The 21,191-nt window shown below is 39.7% G+C and overlaps 2 protein-coding genes across 5 annotated transcripts in view; both read right to left on the minus strand.

The window, feature by feature from the left end:
• The window catches only part of LOC124155024 (MORN repeat-containing protein 4 homolog), a 55,219-nt gene extending 55,050 nt beyond the window's left edge, over positions 1 to 169 (minus strand). Inside the window, exon 1 of the mRNA XM_046528769.1 lies at positions 77 to 169. Within this exon, the coding sequence (XP_046384725.1) occupies positions 77 to 89 (13 nt within the window). The 5' untranslated portion in view covers positions 90 to 169. The remainder of the gene's footprint in view (positions 1 to 76) is intronic.
• Positions 170 to 2,539: 2,370 nt separating this feature from the next.
• LOC124155896 (adhesion G protein-coupled receptor A3) overlaps positions 2,540 to 21,191 on the minus strand; it is a 37,455-nt gene continuing 18,803 nt past the window's right edge. For all 4 annotated transcript variants that reach the window (XM_046530074.1, XM_046530076.1, XM_046530073.1 and 1 more), the window contains 8 exons: positions 20,454 to 20,609; positions 18,784 to 18,933; positions 18,440 to 18,595; positions 15,897 to 16,095; positions 11,700 to 12,003; positions 6,840 to 7,028; positions 5,672 to 5,776; positions 2,540 to 5,061 (listed from right to left, as the gene is read on the minus strand). In XM_046530074.1, the coding sequence (XP_046386030.1) occupies positions 2,883 to 5,061; positions 5,672 to 5,776; positions 6,840 to 7,028; positions 11,700 to 12,003; positions 15,897 to 16,095; positions 18,440 to 18,595; positions 18,784 to 18,933; positions 20,454 to 20,609 (3,438 nt within the window). In that variant the 3' untranslated portion in view covers positions 2,540 to 2,882. The remainder of the gene's footprint in view (positions 5,062 to 5,671; positions 5,777 to 6,839; positions 7,029 to 11,699; positions 12,004 to 15,896; positions 16,096 to 18,439; positions 18,596 to 18,783; positions 18,934 to 20,453; positions 20,610 to 21,191) is intronic.

Genomic DNA, 21,191 nt, shown 5'->3' on the forward strand with positions numbered 1-21,191 from the left:
AGTGAAATTTTAAAGTTTTCACGTTGCTCAAACAGTAACCCTCGAATATCTATGGATAAGTAATACAAGTACTTACCCATATCACCCATTTTCAGCGGATTCCGTCTCAATCGACGTCAGGAAGAAATGCACTAGGAAATACAGAGCTGACATCCCAACGAGTTTTCTGTCGTCGGAAACCATAGAAATGAAGTAGGCAATGGAGGGGCGTAATGCAATTAGGAAAAAGAGCGCCGCTGGTGGCCTCTTTTATCGTTGCGCTGTGCTGCTTGCGCGCCCGGGTAGCCGACATCCCGATATCGTCCACGGTGATAGAAACCATTTATCACCCCCTTTATCAACGTGGACATCGTCGACATCTCTACCTTGGTGGCACCTTTCGTGTGGTTATTAGTGCGATCACATCATCAATGTACGAATGTAATTTACTTCCCATATGTGCTGTGATTTATTTCGGCCGGAACGGCGTATGGCACCTATCAAGGAAAATTGGGTCGTGTCTAATTATTTCATAGTTTTTTTTTTAAATATTTGGTATACCCTGATACCTCATCGTAACTTTTATTTCAAGTTTTAAAAAATCGGAAATCTTTGGGGGGCTTATATTTGAGAATCGTGTGGATTTAATGTGTCGGTATGGGTTCCGGTACCTAATTAGGATTTAAAATATTAGGAATTAAGCACTGCATTTGAGGACAATGATATGCGTTAAAACGTGCGCTTGTTCAATTCCAGTTTTCTCTAATTTCTTCTCGAGTGTTGTATGTTTTGGTATAATTTTAAAGGACTGTGTAGGATTAGTCAATTTTGTTACAATCAGTTTCAAAGTTCAATAAGTTTCGACTTAATGCTTATCACGTAGTTTTGCCTCTCGAAGCTAGTCTTTCAATTACTCCTATAAAGTACATACTCCCATACATTAGTTTCACCAACACAGAATCATATCAGATTTATTGATGAGCTCTTGAGACTCACAGGCAAATATTATTATTAATTACCTGAAGTATTCCACTGATCAAGGTAGGTTTCCATGGAGTGCTAGAGAAGAATTCTGGGAGCCCCCAATTCCATCAAGCACTTCCCTCTTCAGTTCACAGTAAGGCCTACTCCCTTTCATTCCCTCTAAAAATTCTATTCTTTTCCTTCCTCACCCTCATTTACCCAACATTCTGCTCACTAACTCTGTTTTTGTCATTCCCTCCCTGCTTAGTACTCGCTCTATCAATACCTTCTGCCTCCTCCGTGTCTCATCTAAAAGCTGCCTCTCCTCACACACCATGTCCAGCACTTCTTCATTCCTCTCCCTCTCCACCCACTTCACCATCTCCATTCTTCGCCACACCCACATTACAAATGCCTCCAGTCTTCTCTCGTCCTCCTTCCTAAGTGTCCACGTTTATGCACTGTAAAGTGCTACACTCCAGATCTGATAGCCAAATATAAAAGAAAAAAAATTTGTTCAGGAAAATATAATATTAATTATTTATGATGTTAATCCAGCCAAACAATTCAGGTCTCTGCCAAACCGGCTACCTATCCAACATTCTGAATTAAAAAGTCTATGAATTATCACTTTTCGAATACCCCACCATTCCGATGCCCATGACCCCACTGAAAATAGGAGGATAATAACTTATCCTACCCAAGTAAGGTAAATGTGCCTGCTGCTAATAGGTAGCGGGAACACATTGCTAGTAGCAGATCCTTAAAAATCATTATATATATCCTCGCCAGACAAATCAGCATGTGATGGAAAATTGGTTGTGATAAGTTAAGGCCAGTGATGATCTTGTCGCTCACCCACTCTTTACTGAAGGAGGTATCTACATTAAATGGGAGAGGTTGCAATGTAACGTCATAGGTACTGCTAGCTAAAAGAAGATACATATTCCAGAGGATAGCAGTATCCTAAATAATTTTTTCAAGGAGTTACCCAGTGATGCATGACCTTCAAGCTCACAAGTCATGCACCCCACTCTGAAATGCTTGGAAAAATCTTTTCTTGCCAAGTTTACAATGCCTCTGAGGTTCAAGTGATATTCTCTAGGGAGGAAGCACACATGCAAGCAAAACAAACTAAAAACAAATTCCATACAATGAGGCTCGTTGGGAGTTAGTTGTAAAAACTAAATCACTTCATAAAAATTTGGCAACTTTTTACTGCAACTGTACCTTAAATAGGCAAGAACATGATTTCTTTTATAAGAATGAGGCTGATTAGAGAAGAATATCTTTTATGAAACCGAGTTGAAGAAGTACTCTTCAAATAAGAAGCACAAAAGGTGAAAATAAAGATTATTCAAACAAAGCAAACTAAAAGCATGCCATAATAGAAATAAGTTGAGTAATATAGACAGAAGGCAAAATATTAAATGAGTTGGAAGATCCTGAAAACCAATATTAAAATTGAAGACTCCTAATTTACAGTATGATTATTTATACCAGCATGACTGAAATCATAACTGTATACATTAAGCAAAATTTTAATTGAATACCACCCTAATACAACCATTAATTTCTGTCAATAATACGCATTAACTATGTATTAAGCAATAATAAATTTATTGGAATAAATAAGACACAAAAATGGCTGCTTTCATGCAAAACCTTGAAAATGATATAAAATTGTTCCCTCACAATTCATATAAAAAGTATATGAAAGTATAAAATAAAAATTGTAATGGCCACAAAAATCTGATTTTGTACAATAAATCCTTTTCATATATCAGTTCTTGATTTTTCCACATGAACACATGGGGGTTGTATACACAAATACATACAAAATATACAAAAATCAACACAAATAGAAATAAAATAGGGCACAGTATTATTTAGCGGTCATAACTAGCTCAACATTAAATTAGTCAAAATTATTCTGACTGTCAAACACTGGTCTCCTTCTTCATTACATTAGAATCTTCAAGAAGAATTTCTTCTTCACTGTTGAAACTATCCAACTCACTGTTACCCTCACTCAGCTTAGATTCTGGCAGTAATTCCGACTTTTCGCTAATACTAACACGGGGAACATCCATATATTCTGGGGTTATATACATAAAATCTGGGAGACAGCGGTCACCATGACAATCTCCCGCAAAATGCTTTTTTCTGGTCCTTCCCAGGGATCTAAAATCCCCAGAGATATCAAAGACTCTATTGCCATTGCGAACACAGGGAGCTTCCACCTCAGAGTCCGAAGAGCCCCTGATGGGCATTGTGCTGTGCCTTTCCATCTCCTTGCTCTCGCCACCACTACAGCCGTAGAAAGGCATGTGCATCCTCCCTTCCACGGGTGAGTCACTCCCATGCTTCGCTTCCTCGTCTCGATTTTCAGTTTTGCATCCTGAATCGGAAGATGTGCACTCTGCCGGCACGTCATCGACCTCGAAGCTTGACGAGAACTGATTCCCCGTCAACCTAGCCCCACTACCAGTCTTTGAATCTGGATTTTCTGATGCCACGGCTCCGGGCACCTCCCGTGCAGCCAAACCAGCGATGATCCCGGGAGAGGAGCACGACTCCTCACCGTTCCCACACACCCTCATCTCCAAAACGCTCACTTCGCTGCACTCAGTCTTTTCCTCGATGGGTGAGCTGCAATTCACAGTGCACACCCCATTCTGGTCGTCCTCCGCACCAATAACAAACCGTTCACTGGGCAACTCCACGGGAGCATCTTCGCCAGACTTTGATGTTGATGCTCTCTCACTTGGATTCCTTGATGGCCTCACAGGTGATGCTCGAGAAGATGCGCTTGCATCCTTCTCTTTGACAGGACTAGCATGATTGTGGGCCTGATTGGGCCCTCTGTCGGCATCCGAAGTTCCGGCAGCCATAACCCTCCTCCTACGGGCCACTGAAGGTGGCGATGCAGTGTCGCTGCCACTCATGCCCCTACGACCGTGCCTCATCTGCCTCTGCCTCCGGAAGAACTTCCTTGCCACCCCCATCTGGTGAGGGTTGTAGAAGACCGATATGTCCGGACCACTGGTGGAACTGTCGTGGGCAGCCACTCCCTGAGGAGGGAAAGGGACAGATGGTGGGGGCAGCTGAGGCCCAGGCAGTGCTCCTGCCAGACGAAGCGATTTGGTCGAGTCATCTGTTCCCGAATGATGAACGGTGCGAGCTGCAGCCTCAGACACCTGATAAGTTGGCACCATTCCACCTGGCATATTACCCATACTCTTCGGGCACTGAGACACGGATACCACCCCATTTTGCTTGGCTGAGCAGTCGATATTCCCAACAGGCTTCACAGCTCCGGCATCGGAGACACTCCTACTGCGACAACACCGACCTCCCCTTGTCCTACTGGCAGGCCCAACCAAAATTTCTCCTCCGTTCCAACATGCCTCCCAGCAGTTTCGGACGTCACACCTCAAGACACAGTAGAAGACAAGAATGAAAATCCCCAGAGCAGAAGAGAAAATTCCATACAGCACTCCGAAAACAGCTTCTCCGTGAGCCTGCAAGAATGGAGGTGAGTAGAATGGCATTGTGGTAAGAGAAGCAAATGCCCACACCAGCAAGAAGAGGAGGAGGAGAGCCATGTGAGACCCTAGTTGGGCGTGAGGGGAGTGCTCAAGGTCATCATCATTTTCTTCACTATCCTCATCAACACGTCGCAGAATGGCAGTGTTTAATGGAGTGACAGAGGGTGCCGGAGGAGCAGTCCGATTCTCTACCGTCCTGCTAGTTTCCTCCATTTCCAAATCAATGTTTTCCGTTGCTCGAGTACCCACAGAAAATTGACCACTTGAGTCAGAGTGATTACCAGATGTGATGCAATAAATAAGAAGTGAGAATATGAATATGAGGAATAGAATTCCTGCAGCAGGCACATATATTGCACTAATACTGGGATTCGGAGAGAGGAAACAATATTGTTGGCCTGCGTAGCTACGCTTGTTGACAGCAGCAGATATTCCACAGATGATAAGAGCAATTCCCCAGCCAACAAGATAAAATCCAAGCATTGGTTTCTTTGGAGGGTGATCAGGCGGAGGTTCATCGTCATGAGCATCGAAACTGTCAGACTTTGTCAACTTCTTGTACATATTGCTGAAAAAAAATGATCACACACTAAATCAATATATTTCTTCAAAGTGAAGACAACATGAATATTCAATTGTGCCAGGTGAAGCATGATGGAACTCCTTTATGATAGTACAGAAAGGAAAGACAATGGCAGGTTCTTGAATTGTTCATTGATGCGACCAGTTTTGATACAAAGTATCCTGATGATGAGACTTACAATCAAAATCTGCCATACTAATAAACAATTGAGTAACCTGCCATTGCTTTTACTTTCTGTACTAACATGAATATTCAACAGTAAATTGTTTACAAAAAGTTGCAATCTACATTAATTATATAGACTGTTTTTTAAACTTCTAAACATATGGAAGAAAAGATATTCTTCCTTGAATTACCATTAGAACAAACTTGATAAAATAAAAAGTTAACCAGCAGTTGCGGAATCAAATAAGATTATGTGAGAGCTTTCTCAAATGTTTCGCTTGTGGTAAATATCCTATTCTACCAAACAGAAAAACATATTCGGCATTCTTTGAGTGAGGATGGATTTATAAATCATTAGTATAATTTAATTAATATGAATTACTAATTGATATGATGGTTTATTTTTCCTTATCAAATGTTGAATTCTCACCTAAGTGTCACCACCATCCACAATAAAGCTGAAAGTATGAGATAGTGGAGGAGAAGACCAACAACTTGGCATAATCTGAAGTGTCCAGTCTGCCGAATTCCTAGACTGAAAGAGAGAACAAAAACAAGGGACCAGTCATTCTTCTGATAAAAAAATGTCAAGCATAAAATTTTTGTGGTGACTTTAGTCAGGTCAGAGGAGGATAATACTAACACATAATTTTTAAAGAAAAGGCAAGAGAAAGAGGGCCATTGACGTTGTCTTTTTGTAAATTCATAATGCAGGGCTGATTATTTTTTTGCAATTAATTATAAACTAACTTAAGATAATCATTATTTTAAATATAATTACCTATTTTACTATATCAAAAGACACGCAATTGAGAATCAAAAATAGCATGGTACCAGAAACCATTGAGTTAGAAAAATAGGTAGAAAAAATTTCATAACTGCTAATCACAAAGTTCTCCTTGAACAGTGCCACTTCATTGACCATGCTTCAATGGAATGATTATGAAAAATTGCCACGACACTATATTCATCCATGACTTTACAATTACAATATTCTGCCAAGACAAGGATTATGTTAAAATAATAACAGAATATTTATTTTTCTCATTTGCTATTTCCTTGTTGTACAGCATCTATTATAATGCAGTGAATAAAACTCAAATGACCCAAAACTCAGAGTTTTATTCATACTGTCATTTTTTATAGATACTGGGAAATACTTCTAACTTTAAATGAAAATACATCACAAGATTCCTTGAAATGCTGAGAAGATTCACCACCCAATAACGGATTCAAGTGTATCTCTACCAATGGATATAACAATGATTGAAATATGGCAAACACATAAAGCAGATAAGAATAGCAATTCTGTAAAATTCAACTTTTAGTAGTCCTACCCAAACGCTCAATTCCCTTACATATTTATTATTTACCCAAAATCAACTGAAGGAAAATGAGAATATCAAATTGTGACAACACACTTTACAGGGTTATTATCTACAAAACAAGAAATTTACACAATCCTCCCCCGCCCATGTTTAGACACAAATAATTGTTCTCATGACGATAATAGCTTCATTCTGAAGAATTGCTAATATTTCAGTAAAAATAAAAAATTTGGAAATAATGAAAAATTAACTTCCTAAATTATCACTCACCTAAACACCATCAACAGAAGGCACAAAGCCAGCCAAGTGTTGACAAGAGAATGTTTGGCTTTGCGAGACATACGAATTGAAGCGTGGAATATAACATAGGTGGAAATGGCTATCAACATGCTGAAGAAACCAATGAAGCTCCCAGCATAAACAGCAGGATGAGAGAAGTGAAATCCCATTCCTCCCCACCTGTAATTACAAACACAGACATTTAGAAAAATTGAAACCTGACTCCTGGGCGAAATAAAAAATGGGACAAAATTACTCCATGACATTTTATATTTTAGAACAAATAAAAGACTGTTGAATTAAAACTTTTGGGCTATGTCGCCGCGTCAGATTTTGGGTGGCCCCAACGTTTCCCGACCGATGCTGGTCGCTTTCTCAAGGGAATCTGAAGAGAAATTTCGCAGAAACCCTACAATCCACAATGCGAGGCAAAGGTCATCGTCAACCTCTCAAAACTTCCCCTGGACCCTGCCGCCCAGTCGATCCTTCAAAAAGGATTCAATTACGCGCTGACGCCGAAGAAAATTCCAGTAGAAGAAATCATCAGTGGAGTAGAGAGCGCCATTGGCCACTTGCCCCCCAGCGAGGCTGAAATAGTTCGACAGGACGCCTGCCGAATCCTCAGAATGAAAAGCAAAAACCAGAAGCATAACACCACCATGGCGGAGAGAGAAGCCCTTAGAAAATTGAAAGAAAATGAGAGCATCGTGATTTTACCAGCCGACAAAGGCAACGCGACGGTCGTCCTGGAGAAAGAAGACTACGACAAGAAGATGGAAGATTTACTCGCGGAAGGACCTTATCAAAAGATCGACAGAGACCCAACCGCCCGATACAAGAGGATAGTGACAGAAATAATCAAGACGTATATACCAGATCCCGCCGATAGAAGAAGACTCAACCCACAGGATCCGAAAACTCCGTGTATCTACGGCCTGCCGAAAATTCATAAGGAAGGAGTGCCCCTTAGACCCATAGTCAGCGCCATTGACTCACCAGCATATAAACTAGCGAAATATCTGGCACCGATCTTACAGCCCGCAGTAGAAGACGCTAAATCTTTCGTGAAAAACTCACAACATTTTCTTCAGATCATTAGTGGCGTCAAGGTCAAAGAAGAAGACATCCTAGTCAGCTTTGACGTAACATCGCTCTTCACAAATATTCCTTGTGACGAGGCGGTAAATATCATAAAAGACAGGTTCGGAGAAAACATCGCCAAGATGACAGAGATTTGCCTCAAGAGCACTTTCTTCCGGTGGAGGAATAATTTTTATCAACAGACGTCTGGAGCAGCGATGGGTTCCCCTCTCTCCCCAGCAATTGCAAATATATTCATGGAGCACATAGAAGATACAGCCATTCAGAACGCCCCCTACAAGCCGAAGATTTGGGTGAGATATATCGACGACACTTTTATCATTTGGACGCACGGCAAAGAAAAGCTTCAGGAATTTTTTACTTATTTGAACGGGATCAACAGCAACATAAAGTTTACAATGGAGGTGGAGGAAGGCGGAAAACTTCCATTCTTAGATGTCCTCGTGGAAAAGAAGAAGGACGGAACATTGGGGCATGCAGTGTATCGAAAACCTACGGCAACAAATCGGTACCTGCACGCCTTATCTCACCATCATCCAGCGCAAATAAATGGAGTGGTCAACACGTTAATTCACCGCTCCTACAAAATAAGCGACCAGAGCAACTTTGCCGAAGAGAGGAAGAAGCTAGAGGCCATTCTACGGGCAAATGGATTCGACGACAGAGTTATCTCTCGAACATTTAATAAAGTTATCAGAAAGAACAACGAGATCAAAATCAACACCGCAGAAGCAGCGAACTCCTCTGTTAATGACCTCAGCGACCAGAAGAAAGCCTTCCTGCCATACATTAAGGGGACGACTGACAGAATAGGAAATATCCTACGCAAATTCCAGATAAGGACAATATTCTCGCCTCACGTACAGATAAAGCATCTATTGAAAACCGTCAAGGATAGAACTCCATTACAAGTCGAAGGGGTATACCGAATTCCTTGCCAGACCTGTGGGAAGAACTACATCGGCGAAACTGGCAGATCGGTTAAAACACGTCTAGAGGAGCACGAGAGAGCAATTCGACTGGGGCAGTCAACGAAGTCCGCAGTAGCCGAACACGCAGCGCTGGGCCACACAATCGACCTTAAGGAAGCAAAAATTGTGGCGAGAGTGAAAGGCTTTAAACAGAGACTCGTAAGAGAAGCAATAGAAATATCTAAAGAGGAGAAAAACAACTTTAACAGAGACACTGGCCTTAAAATCAGCCGTACTTGGCAACCCGTAATCGGCAAAAACAATCGACAACCTACTCCTCCAACCTCTCACTCCCCTCCCCCCACCACCTGACACGTATACCTATATATACCAATTTTAAATCCCACCTCTTCAGATTCCCTTGAGAAAGCGACCAGCATCGGTCGGGAAACGTTGGGGCCACCCAAAATCTGACGCGGCGACATAGCCCAAAAGTTTTAATTCAACATGACGAGCACCCGCGAAAGTTTTAACGAAGAAATAAAAGAGTATTTTCCACTGAAAAAAGGCATTGTGACCAACACCAAAATAGGAATGGTTTTTCACTCTTGGGTGTAGCGAGGGAATATGCCTTGGGTAGGGGAGCATGATACCTTCAAGAAGGCGGACCCTTCAAGAACCAGTGGCATAACTAGTAATATGCTTGGGGGTAAGGGATGGCCTGGAGTGATGACGGAAGGGTGAGGGGGGAGAGGTCAAAGGCACATATTTCAAATATGACATGCCTGGAAATACATTTTACATCATTTTGGCATTAAAAAATTAATTTTAAGCAGATGCAGTTATAATACGTCAAAACTAGAAAAAAGCTTTTAAAAATTTTTTTTCCCGAGGCTTTGGGGGGAATCTATCCCGTCAACCCCCCTCCCCCCGATAGTTACGTCACTGTCAAGAACCACCATCCCCTCTAAGGAGTCTGAGGAGTGCTGGGTAGCGTAGAGGATCTCACACTTTGGGCACAGCCTAAACAAAGTATCAAATCAACTGTTTTGAAGTCAGGAACTCTTCACAGTATTGCCCATTCCTTCCGGGGGGCAGTGAAATTTTTTCAGCTCCAACACCACCGCACGCGCAGCAAGATCAGTTCGTCACCTCAGCTTGTTCAAAACTGTAATGCAGTGTTGCATTCTGAAGGATATCTATACTTTTCGATACCTCGCTTAGGTTTTTCAGCATACAAACAAATTCAACTCGGGAAATAGGAATCGGAATGTATCTTGTTCATATGCTGAGGAGACATTGTGCTAAAAATGTTCTTTTTCCTAGATGGGTAGTCTGCTCCTCCAAACAGGACACCTCTGCAGTTGAGCCGTAAAGAGTTGTCCCATGACAGAGATAGGGCGGACCCTTTTGACTGCATGTGTCGCTCAACCAATCGCTGCCTCCAGTTTAAAACCAACATCCTCACCTTCCCATGCAACGCTGTCACTTGTCCGTGAAACATCAGGAATACCAAGAAATATCCATTCTTTCACTATCATGTTTAAGGGTGTATTGAACCCTTTCTGCACTCAGCCTTTTGTTCATCTCTCACCGCAGATGTTAACATTTCTGACCTGGAAGCTTGCCAAAACCCCTCTTTGAACCCTTCTATCTGTCATAGGACAACTTTTGCCGGCTCTACAGTAGATACAACCGTGGTTTCACTCAAATTACAAGAATATGAAATCATTGAGAGATGAGCAAATTTTGACATAATTGTGTACAGTTGTGAGCAGCAAAAAATTACCAGCCAGGAGAAATTTTTATTAGCGCAGGCTTCTCGCCAAATTTGCAAAGCCACTAAAACATTCCCCTTGATATCAAACTAACTAAGCTGAGGGGGAGGCCTTTCTTCCCTGCTCGTCAGAAAGCATTAGCCTATTTAAGATGTTTTGACCTGCAAGGTAGCATTCAAGCCAGTAACTAGAGTCACCTAAGTAATAAAATAATAGTAAGCATCTGTAGACATTTAATTGTATGTATTACACATTGAACAAGGTTTCCTAACTACTCACTTAGGCTGTTTCTAGCAGCTCTTGCTAACACTGATCCACTTACAATGGGAAAAGCTGAGATTATTTATACTAAATCTTTTTATGGGGTTCTTTTTAATCTAGTTACTTGGGTAAGTCCACTCGCAAGTAAAATCACTTCAATACCCTTCAAGACCCCTTTTCAACCAGCAGGGAGGAAAATTCCTTCCTATGAAAAAAAAAGTATTTTTCCTTTGCTAGAAGGGCAAGGTTCAGCAGCATTGTCAATTAGGTGTCGAGATGGGCTTAGAAAACTTATGACTACTGGCAAGTAACATCTTATAGTCTGGGACTATACAAACATTTCACAAATTAAGATTTTCTCACATCAATTTAGAAACAGAGAACGCAAAGAGGATGACTTCATCTGATGATAATAGAAAATACATTGAAACCCATCCTGAGATTAAACCATGCATGGAAAATTTCCAGAGATTTTTATTTAATTCATAATCAATAACGCTGAAGTTCTGTAAATATAAGTGAAAACCAACATAAAAATTAGATGCAATTTTAAGTACATGCACCGGCACTAGCCACATCACCACTATTTTGTGGATGACTCTGTAAAGTTTTCACCCCATCTTGTCCAGTATAGTCCACAAATTTCCACAAAGGGAAATGAGGCCTCGGTAGCTTAACTGGATAAATAAAGCACTCGAAAGGAAATCAGGAGATCCGGGTTCAAATCCCCATCAAAGCACGTGATTTGTTCTCTGTGGAATTTTCTCACAATTAGATGCAATAATTATGGTCCAACTCACCTTCGTGACTTCCCAGCCTTTGCTGGGATGTCCCTCAAGAGAGCAAAGTGCCCGAGGGAATCACAATGGAAGACGAGGAGGCTGTCAGCTGTGAGGAAGTGAGACAAGTGGCATCCATCCTCACTCCAGCCCCCTAGTCCATCATTCATCTCTCGATCCCAGCGGACAAGCCATGAGCCTCTTCCCCCACCACTAGTCCCACTGTGTCCCTCATCCCCATCATCTGCAGGGTCTCCTGCTGCATCCACAGGTGCACGAATCATCACATACACTGGATCCGTCAGATTGCGAACTTCGATCCCCACTGAAAGCAATAAAGAATGACAACATGAGCCAAGTCATACATGAGCCCATAATCACGGAATTAATTATTATTGAAATTTCCCTAAAGTGGCTGCTCAGTAACAATCTAGTAAATATGTATGAAGCAAACTGAAACACTTTTGTAACATTAAGTCTCCAATTAAAATTAACTTGAAATTTTGGATTGAAACACACATTTGAATTTGCTTCAAACCATGACTTTTGCTAGATATTTCTTAAAATGGGCTCATGATTTTTTAAATTTTTCCATGGTGATTCTTTGAAAAATAAAGTGACCATTATATTCTATCCATTGATTAAATGTAAAGCTATTACAGTAAACTCTTGATTTTACGAAGGCAGTGGGACCGGAAAATTGGCACTTCGTAAAATCGAGTTTCGTAAATTCAAACCTTTTTCATAAGTCACGAAAAAAATGTTCGCTTTGTTTCTTCCGCCGTTTTTTGTCTTTAGTGGTCTTATTTAAATGTTTTCAGTGGTTATTCTCGGTATAATTCATAGAAAAGGCTTTTTGCTATCGATTTATGATGTGAAAAATCGTTAAATAATTTTACCACCATAAAATTCCCATTTCTTGTTCATACTTCAACATCAACGATCGCTAAAGAAATTCCCGACCAGTTTAGAAAACGTAATCAAATAATGAATTGCAATGTTTATTATAAGAATTAACAGTAATAAATTTGTGGTTAGGAGCCAATAGCTACTATTAAGTATGCAAAAGATGGATATTTGTTTCTGACACCCACGGAATTTTAGCGGCAGCCGGCCTAACCGCCATTTATGTCGCCCTCTATCGCTCAGTGACGAGAAAAAAAGAAAAACAAGGGTCTTAGGCCGTTTCCAAAATAACCTTCGTAAGTTAATATTTCGAGTTACTTCGTATTTTCAGCAGAATGTGCTCTATTTTCACTGAGATTCAATTACGATCATAAATAACGTAGGATGTGATTATCTTCTGGCGAATATTTGAAGTAAATTCTGTTTGAGTTCTCCGTCCGACTACTGTGTTCCATCATCTTCGCAGACGTTGCCATAAAAACCTAATTTCTTCATCAGGACTGTATTCTTCATACCGGGTGTGAGGTGACCTGTTCATATAGTATGTTTCTCTCCTTTTATGCCGACAGGAGCAAGGTTCCAACCGGAAAACGACAGGAGAAACATCTTACAGTATCGGAGAAATATAGATATAAACGTTATTATCCACATTGATTGTTTTCCTACAAGAGACGTTTTATCATTTCTCAACGTGGTTAAGTATTGGTTCGCAAGCGTGAATTCCAAAAAAATGACACGCAAAAACCTGTACCGTCACCTCATTTAGTTTTCGTGTCCCTTTCTCCGCCGTATTGAAAGTTAGGCAAAGGATCATTGACATAGAGAAAAGATTTTCTTAGTTTTAGCACTAAAAAATAGTCGCGCCATAATCGTAAATAAATATAGTGTGGAAAGAGCAAAGAAATTAATTTCAATTGAAAAGTCAGCTGAGAAGAAGAGAGACAATTATAAGCGCGGCACCATTTTCCCGATAGTGGAAGATACTTCTTCCGCCTCTCTCCGGTTAATAACTTCCCCCCGTTGCAGGTAAAGATGAACCATGCCCTTCTCCACAATCGGAGAAAGTTCCCAGTGGGTGGGGTGAATAAGAGTGGGATGGGGATTGCCTGAGGGAAGAAGTGTGGTCAGTACAAGCACTGGTGAAGGGGGCAGGACAAAGAAGGGTGGGGAAATGGCCTTCAGCTCTGCCTCAGTCTACTTTTGGGGGCCGTATTTTTTTGCGAAGCACACAAGCTCAGTCTCCTTAGGGAGGGAGTGAATGGGAAATGCTGGGGAAGGAGGGGTTTGGGATGCGTAAGGTGGGTGTCAGCAAGATCAGCCAAAGGCGGCAGGAGGGAAGGGACGGCTTTGGAAAGACGGAACCCCAGCATGGGAGAACGGGGAAGCGCGTGAGAAGAAAGTTCATGGTTAGACTTGGAAGTGCGTCTTCATTACGAGAAGCCTGAAATATAAATTGGCGGTAAATAGAGCCCAGTACTTAAGATATTTAAGTTGTTCATTCACAAAGGCCAATATATACACGAAAAGATATTATGGCGCGGATTGCATGTATCAACGTCCATTTCGGGATGTTATTAATTTCTGTTCCCATTTATAAATGTAGCAAATAGATTTGAAAGAATGATAATCATGAATAAAAATATCTAAATCGATATCCAAACGCACATGAGCAAAATAGATGAATGTATACATACCGATCCATCGCAAGTAATACCGCTCAAGCTTCTTCCGGTATAGGACTTAAAAATCCTGGATAATGCCTTGGTCCAAGGGCTGGGACTTGCTAGTCGAGTTCGGGGGTAAAAAGAGGACTCAAACATTAGCCAATTTTCGATCTTCCACGTATTTATGAACGGTGGCATTATCCATTATTAAAACAATTTTGCTGTTCTCTCCAGCAATTTTTCTCTGTAGACGTATAACCGTTTGCTGGAAAATTTCTCGGGTCATCCAGCTGTTTTTATTTGCATGGTAAAAAACGGGGAGGGCTTCCAATTTTACATGTTTTAAGCACCTTTCAAATTTCCCAATGACAACGGGCTTATTTTGTCCGTGCCCGTTTGGTTGACGCACAGCCCCACAGTAACACGCACTTTACTCTTTTTCCCCCCATGGCACCTTTGCCCTTTGACACCCAGGGTTGCGTCAGGTAATGCATTAAAAAATAGCCCAGTTTCAGGGGCCAGCGAGGGTGAGCTCGTCGAGGAAAGGGTCCCGGATTAGGGAACCTTCGAAGTGCTTCGGCGAAAAGTAGTCAAGTAGTCTTCGAAGTACGTTCACAGCAGTGCAAAGGGTTAATTAGGGGTGTACGAAATACTCCGCGCGACCTTCCTGACATGTTAAACTACGAATTATTGTCGATGCTATGTTTACGAACAGGCACGTAAATAGGGGCATAATGTCAGCCGCGATAGTTTAACTGAACTCCTACTCCCCCTAAATTCCCACAATGAGGTTTTTGGCGACCCATTTCTCTCCAAAGTTGCATTATCATTTACGATTTCGCACTTTTGATGGACCACAGTTGGAAGCGCTGATTTTTTAGCTACTTACGCCGGCGTAACTAGTTTTGTTGACAAATTTTTCGCCGTAGTTCGTATAAACGAATGCCATTTGCTCCTAGGGACCGAGCCGAGGTTCGTAAATTCAAAAAATTTCGTATAATCGAAACTTCGTATAATCGAATAGCGCCATGTATTTAGCATAGGCTTTTCACCGGGACCGCAATATCACTTCGTATAATCGAAAACTTCGTAAAATCCTGCTTCGTAAAATCAAGAGTTTACTGTAATGGTGAAAATCAACAGCCTTAACTCTTTTGCAGATGAGCTAATGTCATGAGCTCATGCCGAGAGGGTCCACAACTTCTCAGCGTCTCCTCAGCTTTGAGCATGAGCTTTGTAAGGTTAGTTGCTGTTTACACTCTACTGAGTGATTCCTTTCCTAAATGAAAGGTTCCCCTGAATGATTAAATGAACCAGAACTCAGCTAATGAAAATTAGGTGGCAACTTTTGTGTTTTCTTGATAAACTTATGAGAGAATGGCTGAATGGGAAATATTTTTTGTAGTACTTGTCTCTCCTCCAAGTGGGCCCTTAGAAAGTTAAAAACGGGTAATTTCAAGAGAGTTCAACATTTTCCAAGTCTACGAGAAGGAAATTCATGCTTATATACCTATAACAATGAAGGCCACTGATATTCAATGGCGAATCAATTTTTGTAAAACATAACTAGGCCATAAACAGATATATGCAATCAAGCATTCAATGCTTGACAATGCAAAAAAAAAGAGGCTTATGAAGCCTAGCTTACCAAGCTTGCTCCCAACAACACAGGACGTAATCTCTTTTCCATCATTATGCTTCATTGTGTTAGTGAGTATTCGAGGAAACAATCGGCTGTTTTCAAAAGCAGAGGCCATGATTTGTGGTGGAGTGGGAGGAAGTTGATACCCCTGAAGTTCCAGTTGGTAGAAGAGAGTTGATGGCACCTGAATTGAGGCTTCTATTATCTGAAATTAAAATATTCAATTTACCTCTATTTACCAAACTGAGCAAGATATATCACATTAAGATAGTTTGACTTGATTTCAAGTCAGTTTCCTTAATAGTTTGAAATGTTTTCTAAACATGAATGTAGATGTCATTACAATTAACTCACATGAATGACACAAAATGACAATTTCCCCTCATATTAACATTACGTAAAGCCTCCCTAACAATTGGGTGGTTTCCTATTACTTTTTTATTGCCTAAATCAAAAGACTATTACTCCTGGAGTGCGCATTTCACGCTCTTAGATTTTAGAATGACGATATCTATTTTTCGCGATTAAATGAAAAGTGAAAAATTTCAAGCGCGGGAAAACGCGACAGATAAGTAGGAATGATGGGAAAAGTCCGTGTAATGTATTACTGGTTCCAGCTGTCAGCGTGTGAGGTGACCTTGGGGCAAGCTTTGAGCGCTGATACGACGCAGGCTGCTAGCAGGTAGCACTTGGCTTAAATAAGGATTATTATTACACTATCAAACGAAGGAAACTTAGCCAGTTTTAATAGGTGATTATTAAGACATGTTTCCCTGAGCTCTGTGCCTCATGCATGCATTGGTAACCTCAGACGATGTAAAACTCCTATCTACTCGTATAGAAACTAGGTCCCTGTGACGTCACATTGAGTGGAATCGCATGGGTGCCAATCTGGCCTTTTTCAAATGAGCTTAAAATTGACTGTTGTCATTAGTCTAAACTGGGATTTCTAAAACCAAATAACTTATATATTATGAATACACTAATGGTGGGTTACGAATTGCAATCAATGCATTTCGTTTTCTTTGATGAAGGAAATTACCATATTAGACGTCAAGTGGGTGTAGACACTCAATATCTTTCCTATTTCCTTTCCCCTTCATTAGCCCAGGAGCCTACTGTATAAAGACGACAAGGAAGTTGTAATATCTCATTAACACACAATAATTTACAGCTCTTTATCTCCATACATTAAATTATTGACGATGTAACTTATATCAACTGATACAACTAAGGACATCAGCAATTTTGAATTTAAAATACTATGCTTTCAAGAAAATATGAAATCAAGATAATGAATGATGGTTTATTTCTGAACTCAACATGGAAGGCGTGATTATACATGATTGGTTATTTTAAATGGTGTGCAAATTTTGATAGTGCAAAGGTGAAGCATGAGCACTGGCAAAATACACGGTTTAATAACTGACTAATTTTCTTTCACAATTCCTTCAATTGCTCCAAATTCATTACTTAATTCATAATCCAAATATTAAGGCTCATTCTCCATCCTCTTCGCTGCCATCCAAATAATCTGTCTTCAATCAATGAGTTTGCGGCCTGTGCACAACTCAGTGTATGCTCTAGCGACAAACTACGTCTTTCTATTATCCCTTTGAAATTTTGCCCACATCACCAATAGGGTAGTTTCCTTCATCAAAGAAAACGAAAGGCATTGATTGCAATTCGTTACCCACCATTAGTGTATTCATAGTATAAAAATTATTTGGTTTTAGATAACTAGTTTAGACGAATGTTAATGGTCAATTTTAACCTCATTTGAAAAAGGCCAGATTGGGACCCATGCGATACCACTCCACGTGATGTCACAGGGACCAAGATGCTATAAGAGTAGTCAGGAATTTTACATCGTCTGAGATTACCAATGCATGCATGAGGCACAGAGCTCAAGGAAACATCTCTTAATAATCACCTATTTAAATTGCCTCAAGTCTATTAAAGTTTCCTTCGTTTGATAGGCTAGCAGCCTGCATCGTAGTGGCACCCTTAGCCTCGCACAAAGGTGGTCTCACATTGCAGCAGCTGGAACCAGAGAGCTGGAACCAAACCATTTGGGCTTTTCCCATCATTCATACTTAGCTGTCGTATTTTCACACGCTTTAAAATTTTCACTTTTCATTTAATTGCAAAAAATAGATATCGTCATTTAAAAATCTAAAAGCGTGAAATAAGTATTTCAGGAGTAATAATCTTTCAATTTAGGCAATAATTAAATTGGAAACCACCCTATAATATGTACTAGCACTTGTTCATTTGCTCTCCCCTCATTCCAGCTCAAAATCTCTAGTGTGCCATCTACTACCCTCACATCAACATTCACATGCATTAAGTCTAATATTATTATTGAAAGTTTAAAATCAGTTTCACATAACTTGAGTTAAACATTTGTCATTATTATGATTCCTTACACATTTCAGGGAAAGAATTTAAAGTAATAGCATAGGTTCTAAAAAAGAACATTTGCACAAGTTTCTCACCAATATGGGAGATTAATTGTCCATAGAAAGAGATTTAGTATAGTAGCTTACCTTGTCAGGAGTACTAACGATGCTGCTCTTGTTACTTGGTGAGCAATAAAACAAGCGACTGATTTTCCCTGAAGCTCCAGTCTTTGAATACCAAGTACAGGTGATACCCAAATATGTTTCTCGCTTGACTTGAATTTTTTCCACTGCCATTTCAGGCTGCAATGTTAGAAAAATATTACGTCACTAAAACTGATAAGCTTCATAGCAAATACTGCACCACATAAAAAATATTTACATATTTCAACCTTATTGGGTGTCAATGTTTGTTTTCACTGAAAATCTCGAGACACATAAAGACAATATAGAAATACAAACTACGAAATCTAAGAATAATTATTACTGACCTTGCTAAAAGAATGAGAATAATTTATGGCAACTGACTCCACAGCTTCAACCAGTCTGTTGCAAGCGCCGTCTTCTAGTTGAGCAGAAGTAAGGAGAGATGAAGGCAATTTGGATGTCACCCCAACCAGGTCAACTAGCACAGGACATAACTAGAAAATAGTGAATAGAACATACAAACACTCCAGGAAGATCTCAGGTTGTCACATGATTAATTACAAGAGGATAAGCATTAAATGATAAAACTAAAATCCATCCACACTTTTCAAGCCCACAACAAGCTTCACTGAAAATATCACTGACTAGAACTAAAAATTAATACAAAATAGTTAGGCTTAAAGCATTAAAAAAGTAGTTAAAGAGAGGTGTCTGTGAAGGAAGTGCCATCTTGAGGCACATGATGGATTAACTAGGTAGGAAAATGATTCATGAAATTCAAAGAAACAATTTTGCATTACAAAATATAAAATGAATCGCGCATTGACCTGTATGATCTTCAATAATCCTCCCAACTTCAACTTTTGATTGGGAAAATAATCAAAATCTTTTCTTTTTCAGAAAATTATTATTTTGTCCTTAACACTGCCAATCTTTTCCATAACCTAAGATTAAATTGTTCAACACATCATTCAGTGAAAATACTCGATGTCCATATTGAAAATACATAATACACCGGCACTTCCCTCATTTTTCTTCATTCTACACCAATCTGATGCAGACTTTGACAGTATCATAACGTGGTGGTGCTTCAGTTATTGAAAGAACAGTAAAAATTGGTAAGTGCAAATATAACTATTAAAACATGGATATCAAGCTCACATAATGCATTCTCATAAGTTAGGTTTAGACTAACATAATGCTGTCTCATGAGTTCCATAACGTTAAAACCTACTCATAAAATGCAAACAATCAGGGATATTCATGAATTTATCTCAAGCATTCCTTTTCAAATGCAGCAATATAGAATGCCAAGGTCATGAGTTGAAGGGAAAAACATAAATAGGCAACATAAAATATCCAATTTTGTGCAGAATATTCAAAATTGAATAGTTCAGGCAATTTAAACCATTGAGACACAAAATGAATCGGGTTTCAATCACTTGCATACCAAAATTCTTCATATATTTCAAGGTAAGATAATACAGTTGAGGACCTCAAATCCGGAATCCAGAAACATGGAAAACCAGAACTCCGGAACGTTTGAAAATTCCTCTGCATAGTGTTTCGGCTTTCCACCTCGTAGCACAATTCTCCAAGCCTTGTTCTAGGACGAGTGGGAAGTTAGCACACGCTATGAACATGTGGTAACAACCTCGGCAAGGACACGCAAGGATCTCAAATATCAAGCACAAGAGCCTGAACATATTTATAAATTAATTAATTAACAAACTGTACCATGAAGACCAGAAATCCAGGAACCCTTTGGTCCCAAGCTTTCCGGATTTGAGGTCCTCAACTGTATTTAAGTTCCTTGACGGTGCATAACTATTAACCGATCACCAACTTTGACAAATCCATGCTCACTGAAATACACAAATTCAGACCAGCAACAAATTCAAATAAAAAAAACAGAGCTCAAAATCAATTAAAGAAGAACGTGAGTTGAGAATTCCAAATCATGATCAATCTATGTGCACACCAATTTAAAATTTCTATTGTGTATTATACCCACCTCCTTTTCTTGTCCGATGAATGCCAAGTAATTCTCAACAGTCTTAGATATGAACACAATATCCATCATATCTTGCAGATTTTTCCCATCAGCAGTGAAATTAAGAAGTCGCTGAGCACTTTCAAGCACCTCTGTGTTTGTAAGACTGAGATTCATCTGAAATCCACAATAAAATACTATTTAAGCAAAAGCAAAATAAATAAGACCAAGAGTGTATACTACTTATTGTATACTTTCAATCAATTGCAGTTTGAATTCCTGCAATCCTTCATTTTCAAAAGCCATAGATTATTTTAGTTAAGGTATTATGAAATCTACCAAAAATTGCACATGGATTCATTCCACAAGTGATGATAAACACAATATCACACTATAACCAAGAATTGAGTTTCAATTCAAATTGAGTTTCAAACATATTGTTTCGATACTGATTCAATCTGGCTTAGATCCCAACAAAGATTTGAAGCTTGGTACCAGTAAATCCATTAAAAAAATTAAACAATCCCATACCTAATTTTATGGAATGTTAAGTCTATTAAACTAAACTTGATACCTTTTATTACAAGTACATAACCTCATGAAGAAACTTCAATTAAATTCTAAGCAAGTTGTAAGATTGTATTACTTCTGCATAACATAAATGTGAGAGAGACCACAGAGAGACAATAAAATGTACATCCGAAAATTGCAGGACATTAAATAAGATTACGCTGCTTCGTAAGAGGACAAGAAAATACA

Source organism: Ischnura elegans, chromosome 3 (genome assembly GCF_921293095.1).
Source record: "Ischnura elegans chromosome 3, ioIscEleg1.1, whole genome shotgun sequence".
NCBI lineage: Eukaryota > Metazoa > Arthropoda > Insecta > Odonata > Coenagrionidae > Ischnura > Ischnura elegans.